Source organism: Pan troglodytes, chromosome 13 (genome assembly GCF_028858775.2).
Source record: "Pan troglodytes isolate AG18354 chromosome 13, NHGRI_mPanTro3-v2.0_pri, whole genome shotgun sequence".
Classification (NCBI taxonomy): domain Eukaryota; kingdom Metazoa; phylum Chordata; class Mammalia; order Primates; family Hominidae; genus Pan; species Pan troglodytes.
In genome coordinates, this window is record NC_072411.2 from 50,489,440 (window position 1) to 50,503,898 (window position 14,459).

The 14,459-nt window shown below is 34.4% G+C and overlaps 1 protein-coding gene across 18 annotated transcripts in view; it reads left to right on the top strand.

The window, feature by feature from the left end:
- MBD5 (methyl-CpG binding domain protein 5) overlaps positions 1 to 14,459 on the top strand; it is a 498,386-nt gene that overhangs the window by 432,474 nt on the left and 51,453 nt on the right. For 14 of the 18 annotated variants that reach the window (XR_010149749.1, XR_010149748.1, XR_010149747.1 and 11 more), the window contains 3 exons: positions 7,586 to 8,254; positions 11,970 to 12,072; positions 13,122 to 13,302. Coding sequence is in view for 15 of the 18 variants with exons in the window: in XM_054679015.2 (XP_054534990.1) it covers positions 8,142 to 8,254; positions 11,970 to 12,072; positions 13,122 to 13,302 (397 nt within the window). In the remaining 3 variants the exon portion in view is untranslated. The remainder of the gene's footprint in view (positions 1 to 7,585; positions 8,255 to 11,969; positions 12,073 to 13,121; positions 13,303 to 14,459) is intronic. The other 4 variants (XM_063790483.1, XM_063790482.1, XM_063790481.1 and 1 more) reach the window with 1 other exon arrangement.

Sequence of the window (14,459 nt, forward strand, 5' to 3'; positions counted from 1 at the left end):
TTCCAAGAAACAAGAGCGAAAGTTATAAGGCCTTTTGAGTTTTAGGTGCAAAACTTGAACAGTATCATATGCATCAAATTCCACTGGCCAAAGCAAATCACAAGGCCTGCCAAGATTCAGCATATGGAGTGATAAATTCATCTCCTGATGGAAGGGACTGCAATTTTGTGGCAGCCTACCACACTTAGCATTTAGTTCAATGAAGACTTCTATGTGACTAGAGTGTATAAGTTGCTGAATTTTTGTAGCAAAATATGGCCTGGAATAAATAAACTTATTGACCAAAGATGGGCACAGACAAGCATGGCTGCTACTTTGACTCTGAGGACTGGCCTCACTCTCAGGAGCCTGTCTCTCTGTACCTTGAGAGCTGATGAAAAATATAACTTTCCTACATCATTATGATCCCTCATTCTCAGGTTGTGAACTTTTACACTTTTCTGCAGTGAACGGTCAAGGACATCTGAAGCTAGAGAATATCTCTCTAATGAGTGGCAGGGGCAGGAGAGATTTGCCTTTTTAGGGTATCCCTGTACAACTACATAAAACAAAAGTAAATGTGCTAGGGGTAGTTAGAGTGATTAAGTGGAGCCTGGCAGAGTTATTGGATCGCTTACAAAGGGTGTATCTGAGAGGTATATTTTGGAAGAAGTGACTGCACAGTGAAGATAAGCAATGAAAATAATAACTAAACCAAAAATGGGGCTAGTGTATTGCACAGTTTAAAAAATATGAAAAAAGATATAACTGCAAGATAAGTGTGCTCATAAAGAAAAATGCATGTCTTGAGTAAATAGGTCAAAGGTGAAACAGATGGGGGGAGGTTGAATGAGGGATTGACTAGGTACTGTGAAGGAGCTGTTTGAATAATTGATATGAGGGTGAAAGATAATTAGAAAGGGGAAATGTCATTTAGGGTTACTCTAACAAGCATAATTCAGCCAATAATGATGGAAAGATTATGAATATGTTCATTTATTATCCAATAAAATGATAATTATGTTGTAGCCACTCAGACTTCCCTCTCCACAATAGTAATGCTATTATTTTTAATCCAATCATGTCTGTTGTTACATGTATATATTGTTTTGGAATATAAACATAAAGGCGGGTTTTATGTAGGACTTGTTCTCAATTGGAGAATATGAGGTGTTCACTTTTGCAAATATAGGAATAGAGTGGACTTCTTAATTATCTTTAAATATTCCATAAGCTAAGTTTATAATCATAATATTAAAAGTATAAGCCATGATTTACATATATCAAATATCTATGTTTTACCTAATGTACATAGTCTCAGCTTGATAAATCAATAATTAATTGGGTGTTGATTCTGTCCCACTGTGTCTCCCAGTATTCCCATCCACTGAGCACAAGATCATTGTGTGATGTCATTATAAACATTTTAATAGAATTTACTCATAATATCACATGACTCAAAAACCAATTCATTATTTTTATCATTAATCATTTAATTATTCAGAAGAATTTGACATTTGATGTTATTCAAAAAGATTTATTAAGAATAGCTATTTACTTATTTTCATGATGTTACTTCATGTTGTTTTGAGTATAACTTTAAAAATACACATTTAAGCCAAGCACGGTGGCTCGCACTTGTAATCCTAGCACTTTGGAAGGCCAAGGCAAGAGGATCATTTGAGCTCAGGAGTTCAAGACCAGCCTGGGCAACAAAAGGAGACTCCCATCTCCACAAAAAATAAATCAAAAAATTATCCAGGCCTGGTTTGGACACCTGTGATCACAGCTATACAGGAGGCTGAGGCAGGAGGATAGCTTGAGCCCGGGAAGTCAAAGCTGCAGTGAGCCGTGATTGTGCCATTGCCCTACAGCCTGGGCAATGGAGTGAGACCTTGTCTCCAAAAAATTAAAGTAAAATAAAATACCCATTTAACCCTTCATAAAGTAGTGAGTTTATTATTAGGTTGACAATAATCTCATTAAAGAAAAATGAGAAAAAAAAGGTCTATTTCATTAATTAGCATCCTGTTGAAATATGTTTAATTTTTATATTGCTACACTTGTTTATTTTAGGGGTTCCTTTATTAATCCAATGAAAATGTGTCTATAAACCACTTAGTAAATAAAACTGTGATTAACTTTATAAATAAAATTTAAAGTTAGCATATCAATTTTCTTGGAAGCCCTACCACACTTTTTGAACACAGAAATTATCACTCAGAGATTGTGAGATCATCAGGGAAAAATCTAGAGCAAAAGGCTCTTTTGCTATTTTATCAACATGCATAGTCGTTGGCTTCTTTTAAAAACCTCTTTCATTTTAGACACGTGTTGCTAAAATTTTATAAGCCCACATGGTAAAAAATCAGAATGTAAAATTATATTGACTAATTAGAATATGCACAGTCTTTCAGAAGTACTTAAGCACCTACTGTATGCTAGGGATGATACCAGGAACTGGGAATATGACAAGGTCCTGCTCTTAGAGTGTTTACATTCCAATGGGGAGAGCTAGTCAATAAACACACAAACAAATGATAAACAGTAATAATCATCATCAGATAATGAAAGTATCAGTGAATTAACAAAGTGTGAGAGAGTACCCCTAGAGTTTACATTACAGTCATTTTGACGAGATGATGTCTAATTTGAATGATGAATGGTCAGAAGAAGCCAATGTAAAGAAGAAAATCAAGTTGCTAAAATTCAATCCACCAAAAGCCATTTCCAGAGACTAATTTGCATTTTTAAAGGAATCAGGAAACTGAAAACATTGGTGGAATTGTGGCAGGTATCTCCCTCAGAACATACACACAGGCACACACACACACATGCACACAATTTTGCATCTCATTATTATTGCTACTGTTTGTGAAATAAATATAAATTAAGTCCTAAGTATAAGATCTATTGTAGATCCTGAGTCTTAGTAAGATGGAGGTACCTTCATATCACAAAATCTTTAATTTTTGACCTATGCTTATTGGGCTTAAATGAAGCCATATAAACAAGGTGGGTCTTTGGGAGGTGAGGCAAGATGCTGTGAAATAGGTACTTCTAAAAGCATAGTAATATTAAAGTGTTAAATTTGGAAAACAGCAGAAGCTTTAGTTTTTATAATATTATAATTATAAAATTATAAAAGTAAACCTGACTACATCTTGGATGAGTCTATGTAGAAGGTGAAGTTATCAGAATCATGAAGGCAAGTAGAATCAATTTTAATATATAGCAAAAGAAGGCACGCATCAGTTTCAAAAGTTTAAGAAACATGGCCTGAAATGCTTTCCTAGTTCTACCCTCCTGGCACTTTAAGAAATGTATGAAGGACCCTAGAATTATGTAATTCTATGTTAGCAAATAAGTTTAAATGAGTTATCAAGATGGGCATAGATTTATGTACAGGAATATTTTTATCAGATTTATTTGTCATTGTGAAAATTTGGGAGAAAAATCTATGTCCACCAAAGGAAAATAAGTAAAGAAATTATATATACATTTATCACAAAATTATATCCAACAATTAAAGATCATGTTTTGGAAAAGTGTTTAATGTCATAGTAAAATGCCCAGGAAGAAAAAAAAGTGGTAATGATTCAATATTTAAAAGACACACATTTACACATAGAAAATATTTGGAATCAGTGCAGCTGCTTCAGAGAGCAATTTGGCAATATCTGTAGAGTTGAAAATGTGCAGATCCATTAACATGATTGATATACCAATAGATGAATAGTTGTATAATCATATGATAGAATACAATTTCAAGCTTAAAAATTCATGAATTGGAATCCTATATCTGCAACAGAGATAGATCTAGGTACCTCAATAGAGATGGCTCTCAAAACATGTTGAATTTTAGAAAAGCAAGTTGCAGAATTATATGTAGTATATACCAGTATTTATATAAAATTTCAAAATACATATAACAGTAAAATATTGTTTATGTATACATATATAGGAAATAAACATATTAAAACATAACCCAGAAGGATACAGATGAGAATCGTAATACTGGTTGCCTCTGGGGTGGAAGGGAGGGGATTGGGCTGAAAAGGAAAATGGGGTGAGGGTGAGGGATAGTATTTAACTTCATCTGTAATGTTTTCATCTTATTTTTTTAAATAAGCAAAAATGACAAAATGTTTACATTGTAAAATTAGAGTAGTGGATGTTGTTGTTTATTAAACTCATTTTTAATGTAAGCTTTTAAAACTTTCTAAAAACAAATGATTGAAAAAAAGCATATCAATGGTTCCATAGACATTTAGGATTTTTTTGTTTCTGTGAAGAATGTCATTGGTGTTTGATACAGATTGCATTGAATCTGTAGATTGCTTAGGGTAGCATTGTCATTTTAACAATATCAGTTCTTCTAATCTGTGAGCATGGAATAGCTTTCCATTTGTTTGTATCCTCGCCTATTTCTTTAATCAGAGTTTTATAGTGTTTTTGTATTTTCAGTGGTTATTATTCAGCAGTGAGATTACAGTTCAGTTTTTATTTTCATCTTCAAACTTCTCTGTATTTTCCAAATTCACAAGATGAATGTTGAGAAAAAAATTGCCACTTAACAGATAAATGATAACTATATTGGATTTTTGCTATGAGGGCTTCCTAAGACCCTTACAATTGTGCTGCCTCTGGAAGGCTGAAGTAGCAGCAAAAAAGGGATGATCCTCCCATACTCCATCCCCAAACCCTGGACAAAAGAAATTAGAGGGCTGGCTGCCTGCAAGATGTAAAGCTGTAAAACCAGCCTTTTCTTGGGAAGAGAGGCAGACGGATTAGGGTGTCAGTCTTGATCAGGCATCAAACTTCGAACAGGCATCAGAACAAGCACCTAGAGGTTTACTAAAAAATAGATTGTCCCTAGAGTTTCTGATTCACTAAGTCTGAGATTGGGCCTGTGAATCTGCATTTTTGACAAGTTCCCAGGTGTTACTGGTAATAGTGATGTTTGTCCCAGAACCATGTTAGAGAACTGCTGGTTTAAGCAAAACCCAGCCATCAGATATTGGTATTTTTGATTACTGAAATGTGAGGGAAGCATTTGGCAGGAATCACTACAATGTTATTATCTGGCAGATCCACAAATTACTTAATGGAGTGAGCCAGCCAGTCTCAGGGAAGTCGGAGCCACATTTAAGAGCAGGCAGAAAAAAAAAAAAAAGGTATCAAATAGAAAGCTGAAAAGTAGGGAAAATGGGAATGGGCCCAGTGTAATGATGAGACCACTGAAGAGATTTCTTTGGAAAAGCAAGGTAATAAAACAGGCATGAAAAGGGACTGTAAAAAAAACAAGTTTGGTCATCAGAGTCTGTTGCTATTTGACAAAACTAGAGGTCCAGGATGACACAAAGTTCATACCACTTTCACAAGCGCTAGAAATTCCATGAGGCCACAAACTCCTTGTGAACAGGGATTGACCCGTCCTAACTTCCTCATCCCTCCCTTCCTCTTTCTTTTTTGTTCTTCCACATTGAATAGCTCATTAGTGCCAAATATTACACTGGGCTTTGGATAAATAGTACTTTGCTGTCGTAGTTCAGGCTGCTATAACCAAACACTGTAAACTGGATGGCTTATAAACAACATAAACTTTTTAATCATAATTCTGGAGGCTGGGAGATCCAAGATAAAGGCACTGGCAGATCCAGTGTCTGGTAAGGGACTACTTTCTGGTGCATGTGGTCTTTTCACTGCAAACTCATGTTGGAAGAGATCTCTTTATGGCCTAATGCCATTCATGATGGCTCTGCCCCCATGACCTAATCATCTCCCAAAGGCTCTATCTCCTAATACCATCACCTTGGGGGTTAGGATTTCAACCTACGGATTTGGGGGGGACACAGACATTCAGACCACAGTACTTACCATCTTTGTACTCCCAGCACCTAGCATAGTACCTAGCACATATAGTAGCTGCTCACTAACTGTTGAATGAAATATGAATAAACACAGACATGAACAGCAGGAGTCATGGTCAAAGGTATAGTGAGTGGAAGATGTTATGCCTGCAGATGGGCCATTTCTGTGAGAAGTATAACACAGTGGACTGGGGCCAGTGGTGCAAATTTCCAGCTTGAGACCCCATTGGGACTGCTACTACTTGGTACTTTTTATAGTCTGAAATTTTTCCCAGTAAATTTTTGATATTTTCCCCATTGCCTGCCAGTGTTTGCCACGTCCATACCCACAGTTCCTTGTTTTCAGTTGTGAGTAAATGCTTCATTACAACACCCTTAACCTGTCTCAGAGCCAAGGCTGCAAATGAGGCATATACCTGAATATACGATGGCCTTTACTGCAAGGTGGTCTCCTGCTTTCCTAATGAGAGATCCAAAAAAAGGTTTCGGGCCAACTTAACTACACAGACTTTTAGGAATGTAGTTAAGTAGTTATGTGTCTATTTACACTGTTTAATTTGTTACTTGATTAAGTTATGCATGCATCTTTGAAATACGTGTTGTCTAAAATAATACATTAGCTTCTTCACTTATGTGTTTTAAAATGATTTTAATTTAATACTTTCATAAGAATCTTAAGTCATTTAACACAGTTTTTCAGAGTATATCATCTTCACTTCCATTTAAATTGTTTGAAATATAGTATTTTTTGAATCTGTGGACAATGCTGCCGCTGAAATATTTATCACAAACCACAAGTCCTATTCATTCAACACTAGGATAATTGTTTTTTATGCATTCTTTAGTGTAGTTTCATGAATCCCACAATGTAACTATATACAGTATATTAAATTGGTCATAAAAAGGCTTCTTTACAAAAACAAATAATACTAACAAATGTGAAGTTGCATTCCCCACAAGATTGGATACTAAATCTTCTAAAAATTTACTTGCCATGATTTTTTATTTAATAGCTCAATCAAGATAACTTTTATAAGCATTCCACACTATCATTGATTATGGCTGTTTCAAGCTAGTATGTCCTCCTCAAATAGCACCTCGTAACTGAATAAGGGAATTAAAAGAGCACCCCATAATATAAGGAATTTTGTAAATTCTTGACTATAAAGCAACTTCCACTCATATTCAGTAATATGGGAGGGAAACCACCTCTTATATTTGGAAAAGTACTATAAATTTATTTCCTTCTAACTTTTTATTTTGAAAAAATAAACATTTTCTTCTCTAGACCAAAACTGTATAATGATTAGAAAAGAAAACTGAATCAAAGGGTTATATAATATTACGGACTTATTAAAATATGGTTGGATTAACACACAACTGTGTAGTTTACGGTCATTAAGAAGTGATGGATATATTTTTATGTCACGTTAGAAGGAGGCCTTATGTGTACGTTTGTATGTTTGAGTGTATGTGTATATGTAATGCCATAATTACGGGTCTGTCTCTAGTAATTAGAAAGTTGGATATGCCGAAGAGCAAGTAGATTAGTTTAATTGGAGTAAGTGGACTAAGTTGGAAGAAGGAAACAACTTGAATTTGACGTATGATTTTGATAGCAAAGGACATCAATGTGATTGGGTACACTTCGTAGTTTATTCTATTTTAAAACTGTAAAGCTTCTCAGTTTTCAACATTAAATATACAAGTTCACATATTTACATATGTTTCAGGCTACATTATTGGAATTTTGAAGTCATGAAAACATCAGATGAACCAACCTGCAACACCTTGGATTCAGATTGGAAGATAAAGAGAAAGTTTAAAGAATGTGGCCTATAAAGGCGGGTACCTGGAAATATTAACCGACTCACACTGTAAAAATGAGACCAGTTTCTAAACAATAGAGATTGTCTTAGTACAACATCAAGGTTCAAGACAAATGTTGAACTAAAAACTTTACACTCCCCACCCCCACTTCAGACAGGTACCAGCATTGGTGAATTATGATTTTCCTTAGTCAGAAGCACTCATTTTTACCCATGTAGACCATCCTTAGGAATTAAATATTGGTTATTTAATGTAGATTATAATGGGAAGCTGATTTTTTTCACAATGGCAGATTTCAAGGACTTGGTTCCAAACTGAGCTGAAGCTTCCCAATGCGTTTTGTACAGTCTGGGAAAATCTGTGCTGCACTGGCCCACTTTTGAAGGCCATCATGCTCTGTAATATAAGGATATCATCTTATTGCTGATATCTTTGGAGAGTCCCTAGCAGACACAGAAAATGAATGGAGGCAAAGAGTGTGACGGAGGGGACAAGGAAGGAGGTCTTCCAGCTATACAAGTTCCTGTGGGTTGGCAGCGTCGTGTGGATCAAAATGGAGTGCTTTATGTCAGGTAAGTTCTTATTATTACCTGTGGTACCTGCGAAGTTGTACTCCAAAGACTAAGGAGAGAACCAAGCATGGTGACTGATGGCACCTCATATAAATGTGAAAAAGTGACCTTTGTGCTAGAAACATATGAGAGTTTTTATTGCCTTAGATTTCCAGAGAGAATTTTTGTGCATTACTTGTTTATATAAGGTGTCATTCTGCTTATCTCTGTAACAAGAATAAAGAAAAATAAGAAGATTTCTAAAAGAAGCATGCAATCATCATTACCACATTCACAGGAGACTGTAAAATACTGGAAATATCACTTGACCTGATATCACTTGACAGAATTACTCTGTCCTTCAGAGTGTGTCAGCTGGCTTTTTTGATAAAATTGAGTTTTTATCCATAGAAAGTTTCAATTATTAGACTTCTTAATGCCTCATGTTAACTAAAAATACATTTCTTTTTTTCTGCATAGTCTTTAATCTATTTCCTTGCGTGTAATAGTAAAAGTGAAAAAGTCATGGAGAAGGCTCTGCATCTTACAAGTAAATAGTCATACAAATAAAATGCCTATTCTTTTCAATGTCAATGCTATACATCTGTTGTAGAACAAGTTGAATGGAATGACTAAACTATTAAGAAGAAGTTTTAGTCTTACTCATGAAATAGTTGACATCTAAGTTCCCTACTTCATAGTTTTTCTGTAAGTGTCTGAAAGAAGATACCATAAATCTTTCTTGTGATGTAATGAAAAATTTTAGAAACAGACTTAAAACTTTTTAAAAGGTATCACATTCCATTATTAGATTGATGCATTTACTTTCAGTGTGGCTATTTATATCCCAGCTTCAACAGAATTTGCCAGTCCAGCAAGAATGTATTTATAGAAATGAGATATTTTTGGTTATGTAAACACAGACTATTTTATGGCATAATAACTCAGAAAGTCAGTTCAGATTCTGTCCTGAGTTTGTTTGCTTGTTGTGTGTAAGGCGTTTCTGGAGGTAAATCTAATTACCAATTAAAAGCATTTTGTTGCATAAATTTTACTTCTATAATATTAAAGATGTGATCCATATTTATTGGGGTGAAGGGATAAGAAAGAAGAGAATATGAAGCTCATCCCATGGTAGATGAGATGAACAAGCACACATGAGATAACTTCTTCAGAGTTTCTATTGCCAGTGCTGTTAACAAACTACCAGAAATACTTTGTTATAAATATAATATAGCAAGTTATCTGTGTTATATGTTTATACTTATGGTTGTTCTAGTTTATAAAGAGCAAATGTATATTCAGCATAGAACAAAAGACTCTAAAATCTGGATAATTTTTTTTTCACTTCCTTTTTGTTCCTGTGAAAGATAGATGAGCTTTTTCAACTTCTGTGAGCAAAAACCAAAGTAAATCTGGGAGTCAAAAACCAAGTTAAAGTCTAAGAAACTGTCAGTTATCTTGTTCATGATTTTCCAAGTCTGACTAGACTTTATACCATCTGATATCCTTGTTAGTATGGGTTCTCCAACTTCAAATCTGTATACTGATAATTATTTTGGAAACAAGCTTTCCTAGATTAGGTAAAACACTCTCAAATTAAATTAACCAGCATAGATTTAATTTGTTTGTATATAACTAAATTACTACTTGAACATGTATAGCTCCTTCTATAGCTCCCTGCTCAATGTGCAGTTTGCTCATAATTTTTAGGTTGGTCTCCAGCTGCTCCTGCCTCAGGGTGGCATTGAGGCTACACATTAAATTTTCCACCTACTTCCAATCTTCTAAGCTTTATCTATACTGTAAGTTTTTAAACTTTTTTACATTAATTATTACTCTGAGAAATTAATTAAAGAGATACAACTGAAGGAAAGAAGCCAACTGACTTTTTGAGAGGAAATGTTTTTAAAGCGTCTGGAGTACTTTAATAGAATTAAGGAATTCATGTCTTCAGGTTTAATTTTACAATTAAATTCCTCTAGGATTCCGTCCATATACTTTCTTCTAAGTTAAAATGTTGGGCAGTTCCTTTTCACCAAATTCATGAATGCTTCACATGAAAAATCAACAAGATATTAAACTTTTTTTCTTGTTGTTTTTGAGACAAAGTCTCACTCCGTCGCCCAGGCTGGAGTGTAGTGGCGCATCTTGGCTCACTGCAACCTCCGCCTCTTGGGTTCAAACATTTCTCATGCCTCAGCCTCCCGAGTAGCTGGAATTACAAGCACACACTACCATGCCCAGCTAATGTTTGTATTTTTAGTAGAGACGGGGTTTCACCATGTTGGCCAGGCTGGTCTCAAATTCCTGACCTCAAGTGATCTGCCTGCCTCAGCCTCCCAAAGTGCTGGGTTTACAGGCGTGAGCCACTGCACTCAGCCTGACTTAGTTTTATTGAAATCACCAGACCTCCAAAAACATCTTGTTGCCCTTCCCTGCAGTGGTTGAACTCGTCACTAAAATGAGAATTCTCTGCATATCACCTGAAAAAAAAATAGCCTAAGTAAATGAGTAATTTGACAAAGTTGAGGATTTTTCTTTAGATTTTCTACATGCTGAAATTACTTTCATAAGTGTCCATAAATAAAATATGAATTGCATTTTAAAGCTAGTTCACTAATAGATTTTTAAAAAATACTACTTGTGTTTTTGTAGAGATAGAACAATCTGTGTCCAGTATTGTAATGTTTTGTATATGAAATGGAGATTATTGTTTCTGGATGAACTTGGTCAGAGGGCTTAAGTGAAGGTTTTTGTAAATAGTCATAACTAAAAGATATTCTCAATTGAAAAGTATATAATTTCAAAGCATAATATGTATTTAAGTTCAAACATTGACATGTTAATGTAAAGTCCTAAAATGCAGATTGTCCACCTCACATAAAATAACTCCCACTGTAAATAAAAATCAGAGACATCTCTTGTCATCTGAATTAGTACTTAATCTGTGTTGATGAATATTCACATATCTTACTGACTTTTGTGATCTGAAACTTCGTAACATTGAAGTACCTACACGATTATTAGCCCGAAGACCTGCAAGGCACATTTCTGCTGCCTAAAACCCTATTTCCTCATAAGTTTCCTTTTTTTTGTCAACTCTGCTTAATTCCTCTCTCTCTCTCTGTACAGTTTGACTCTTCAGTGTATCTTCGGATATAACTGATCTATTATATCTTTAAAGAAACACATGGGTAAGGGGGAGATAAAAGAAACCTGTTTTTACATAGGGACAACTTGGTTCTAGATTCCAAGATAAACAGGGACTTGCTCACTCCAACTTTTGTGGACTTGCCAACTTTGTGGTTCGAACTTCAATATGTTTCTAAATTTCTGTTTTTCCTCAAAGAGCTTTCAAAATAGATATTCTAGTTTAAAATGAGAGTCATTGCTTTTATGTAGTTTTCTTGTTCTTTGTTCCTTTCTTGCCTGCTTCTGTCCTTTCTTAAGAATAGCATTTTTACCACCTTTAGTCTACTCTTGGTTTTCAAAATACTTTTATTTAATTTTCTATGAAGATCTGTATTTTTCTGAGAAATATTTTGGTTCAAAAGAAAACACAATAGTGTTAAAGGCTATAATTTAGTAGCTAACATAATATTGACAAAGAAAATGCTTTTCCCTAGTGGGAAAATATCCCATAAAGGACAGTAAGACTATAAATTATGCCTTTTTTCATATAATATGTGTAGTCAAAATTATTTCCTGATGTTTTTTTAAACTATTTTTACAGTCCCAGTGGGTCTTTGTTATCTTGCTTGGAGCAGGTTAAAACATACCTGCTTACTGATGGAACATGCAAGTGTGGCTTGGAATGTCCTCTTATTCTTCCCAAGGTAACCATTTCACAATAGATCTACAGCAGTGTTTTATTTTTTAGGTATTTTATATATTTGTTTTTCTCATTTGGAATTTTATTTTTTATTACTTCTCCAATCATACATTTTAATTCTTTATCTAATTCTCATATTTTGCATGTGTTTTGGAATGCTTAAAAATTGTGGAAAATAATTCATGTCTAAGAGTCATTTTCAAAGGTGTCAAATCTATATTCATATTAAATTTCATTAAAACCACCTTTCTACCTTTTCATTAGAGCTGTATCTAATATTGCTCAGCATTTAATAGTGCAATATTTTCTCTCATTACTGTAACTGCTCAAATCTGCCATGTTATTGTTAGCACTGGTATTGATAAATCTGCCATAGATATTCTCAAAATCACAAAACTGAACCCTCATAGCCAAAACATGAAACTGTTTTACTCATTTGCAAGGTAAAAAGTAAAATCATGTAAAATGGTAAAATATTATTTGCTGTAGAAATAGGTCATTATTTTGTGAATGTCTATTATAATGCCAATTTTAAAAGTAAAGGTTAGACAATTTTTACTTTTCATTTGTGTGTCACCACATTCCAAAAAAAGATTAACATAATAAATAAATTTAAAAAAAAACAAGTAATAGATTTTCAAAATCAGTGACAAGATAATATTAACATAATAATAAAATGAAGTCAAGGAAAAAGTTAATATGTAGAAATATCATAGCTTTTTGTCTTTTTTAAGTGTACTTCATCTGTTTTTACACTGTTAGAACATCAGGAGGTATCTAAAATTGAGAACATTATCAGATATTATACCTTTTCCTATATTTATCTTGGCTGTCTTAGAATTAGGAGAGTATTCATTATTTACTTTGCCACTAAAAGCTTGAGTTCAGCAGAAGTACTTACTAAGTTATATAAAGTTGCCTTTCTTAAAAACTTGAGAAAGTTTTATTCAGATTTATGGCTTAATCTATGCACAACTTTTTTTTTAAACAAAGGGATCTTTTTATTAAATGTTTTTACAGACATATTCTAAACAAAGGCTGTGCTTTTTCCAGGTATTTAATTTTGATCCTGGAGCTGCTGTGAAACAGAGAACCGCAGAAGATGTTAAGGCAGATGAAGATGTCACAAAGCTATGCATACATAAAAGAAAAATTATTGCAGTGGCCACACTTCATAAAAGCATGGAAGCCCCACATCCTTCTCTGGTGCTCACCAGTCCCGGAGGAGGAACAAGTATGTAATATGGTGAAAGGTTCAGGAATTCTTCTCTCCCTAGAGAAGGAGTTGCTAGAAATCATTTTGCCTAGCATTTTCTCATTCTACTTTTCAAGCACGCACAATGCTTTTAAAATTCTGTATGTCCTGTAATTTTATTACAAATAGCAAACTAGTTCTGAAAAAATATAGTGAGGTTATTTTCCAAAATTTCTTACCTAGAGCATTCAGTTTAACAGGCAGAATAAACACTAATTAGTACATACAAATACTCTGCAAGTGTGTAAAGCTGAGCTAACAAAAGTTCCCTTGGTTTTTAGGAAATAAATGTAGCCTTTTTCCTGGGGGTGGATTGGAATGTGTGGTATCAAGTCCCCAAAAGCAGTGTTATTCTTTTAGTTATTTGTCGAACACCTACTAAACAGAAATCACCTTGCTGAAAACTTTTTATATCTCCACCACCACACACACGCATGCATGGGGGCTTTCTTTTTTAAATATTTCAAAGCTGCAGAAAAGTTGCAAGAATAGTTCATGGAGTATCCTTCATCTAAATTTACCAATTAACATTTTGTTGCAGAAGTTGCAGTTATTGTGACAATTCAACCCTAAATATTTCAGAGTACAAGGGCACACTCCTACATAAACACAATCTAAGGCTCACATTCAGGAAATTTAACACTGACATAATATTATTATCTAACATGCAATCTGTATTCAGATTTCTCCAATTGTCCTAACAGTGTCTCTTATAGTTTCACAGAAATTCAGTCTTGACCAGGTGCAGTGGCTCATACCTGTAATCTCAGCACTTTGGGAGGCTGAAGTGGGAGGATCACTTGAGGCTAGGAGTTTGAGACCAGCTTAGACAATACAGCAAGACCTGTCTCTAAAATAATTAAAAAAAAAAAAACAAACAAAAAAAACTAGCCAGGCATGGTGGTGGCTCATACCTTTAGTCTTAGCTACTTAGAAGGCTGAGGTGGGAGATCTCTTGAACCCAGAAGTTGGAGGCTGCAGTGAGCCATGATCACACCACTGTGCTCCAACCTGAGTGATAGAGCAAAACTCTGTCTTGATTAAAAAAAAAAAAGAAGTCAGTCTTTTTAAAGATTCACAATGCAATCAAAGATTGTACACTGCATTTAGTTGTTACATATCTTTATATCAATTAA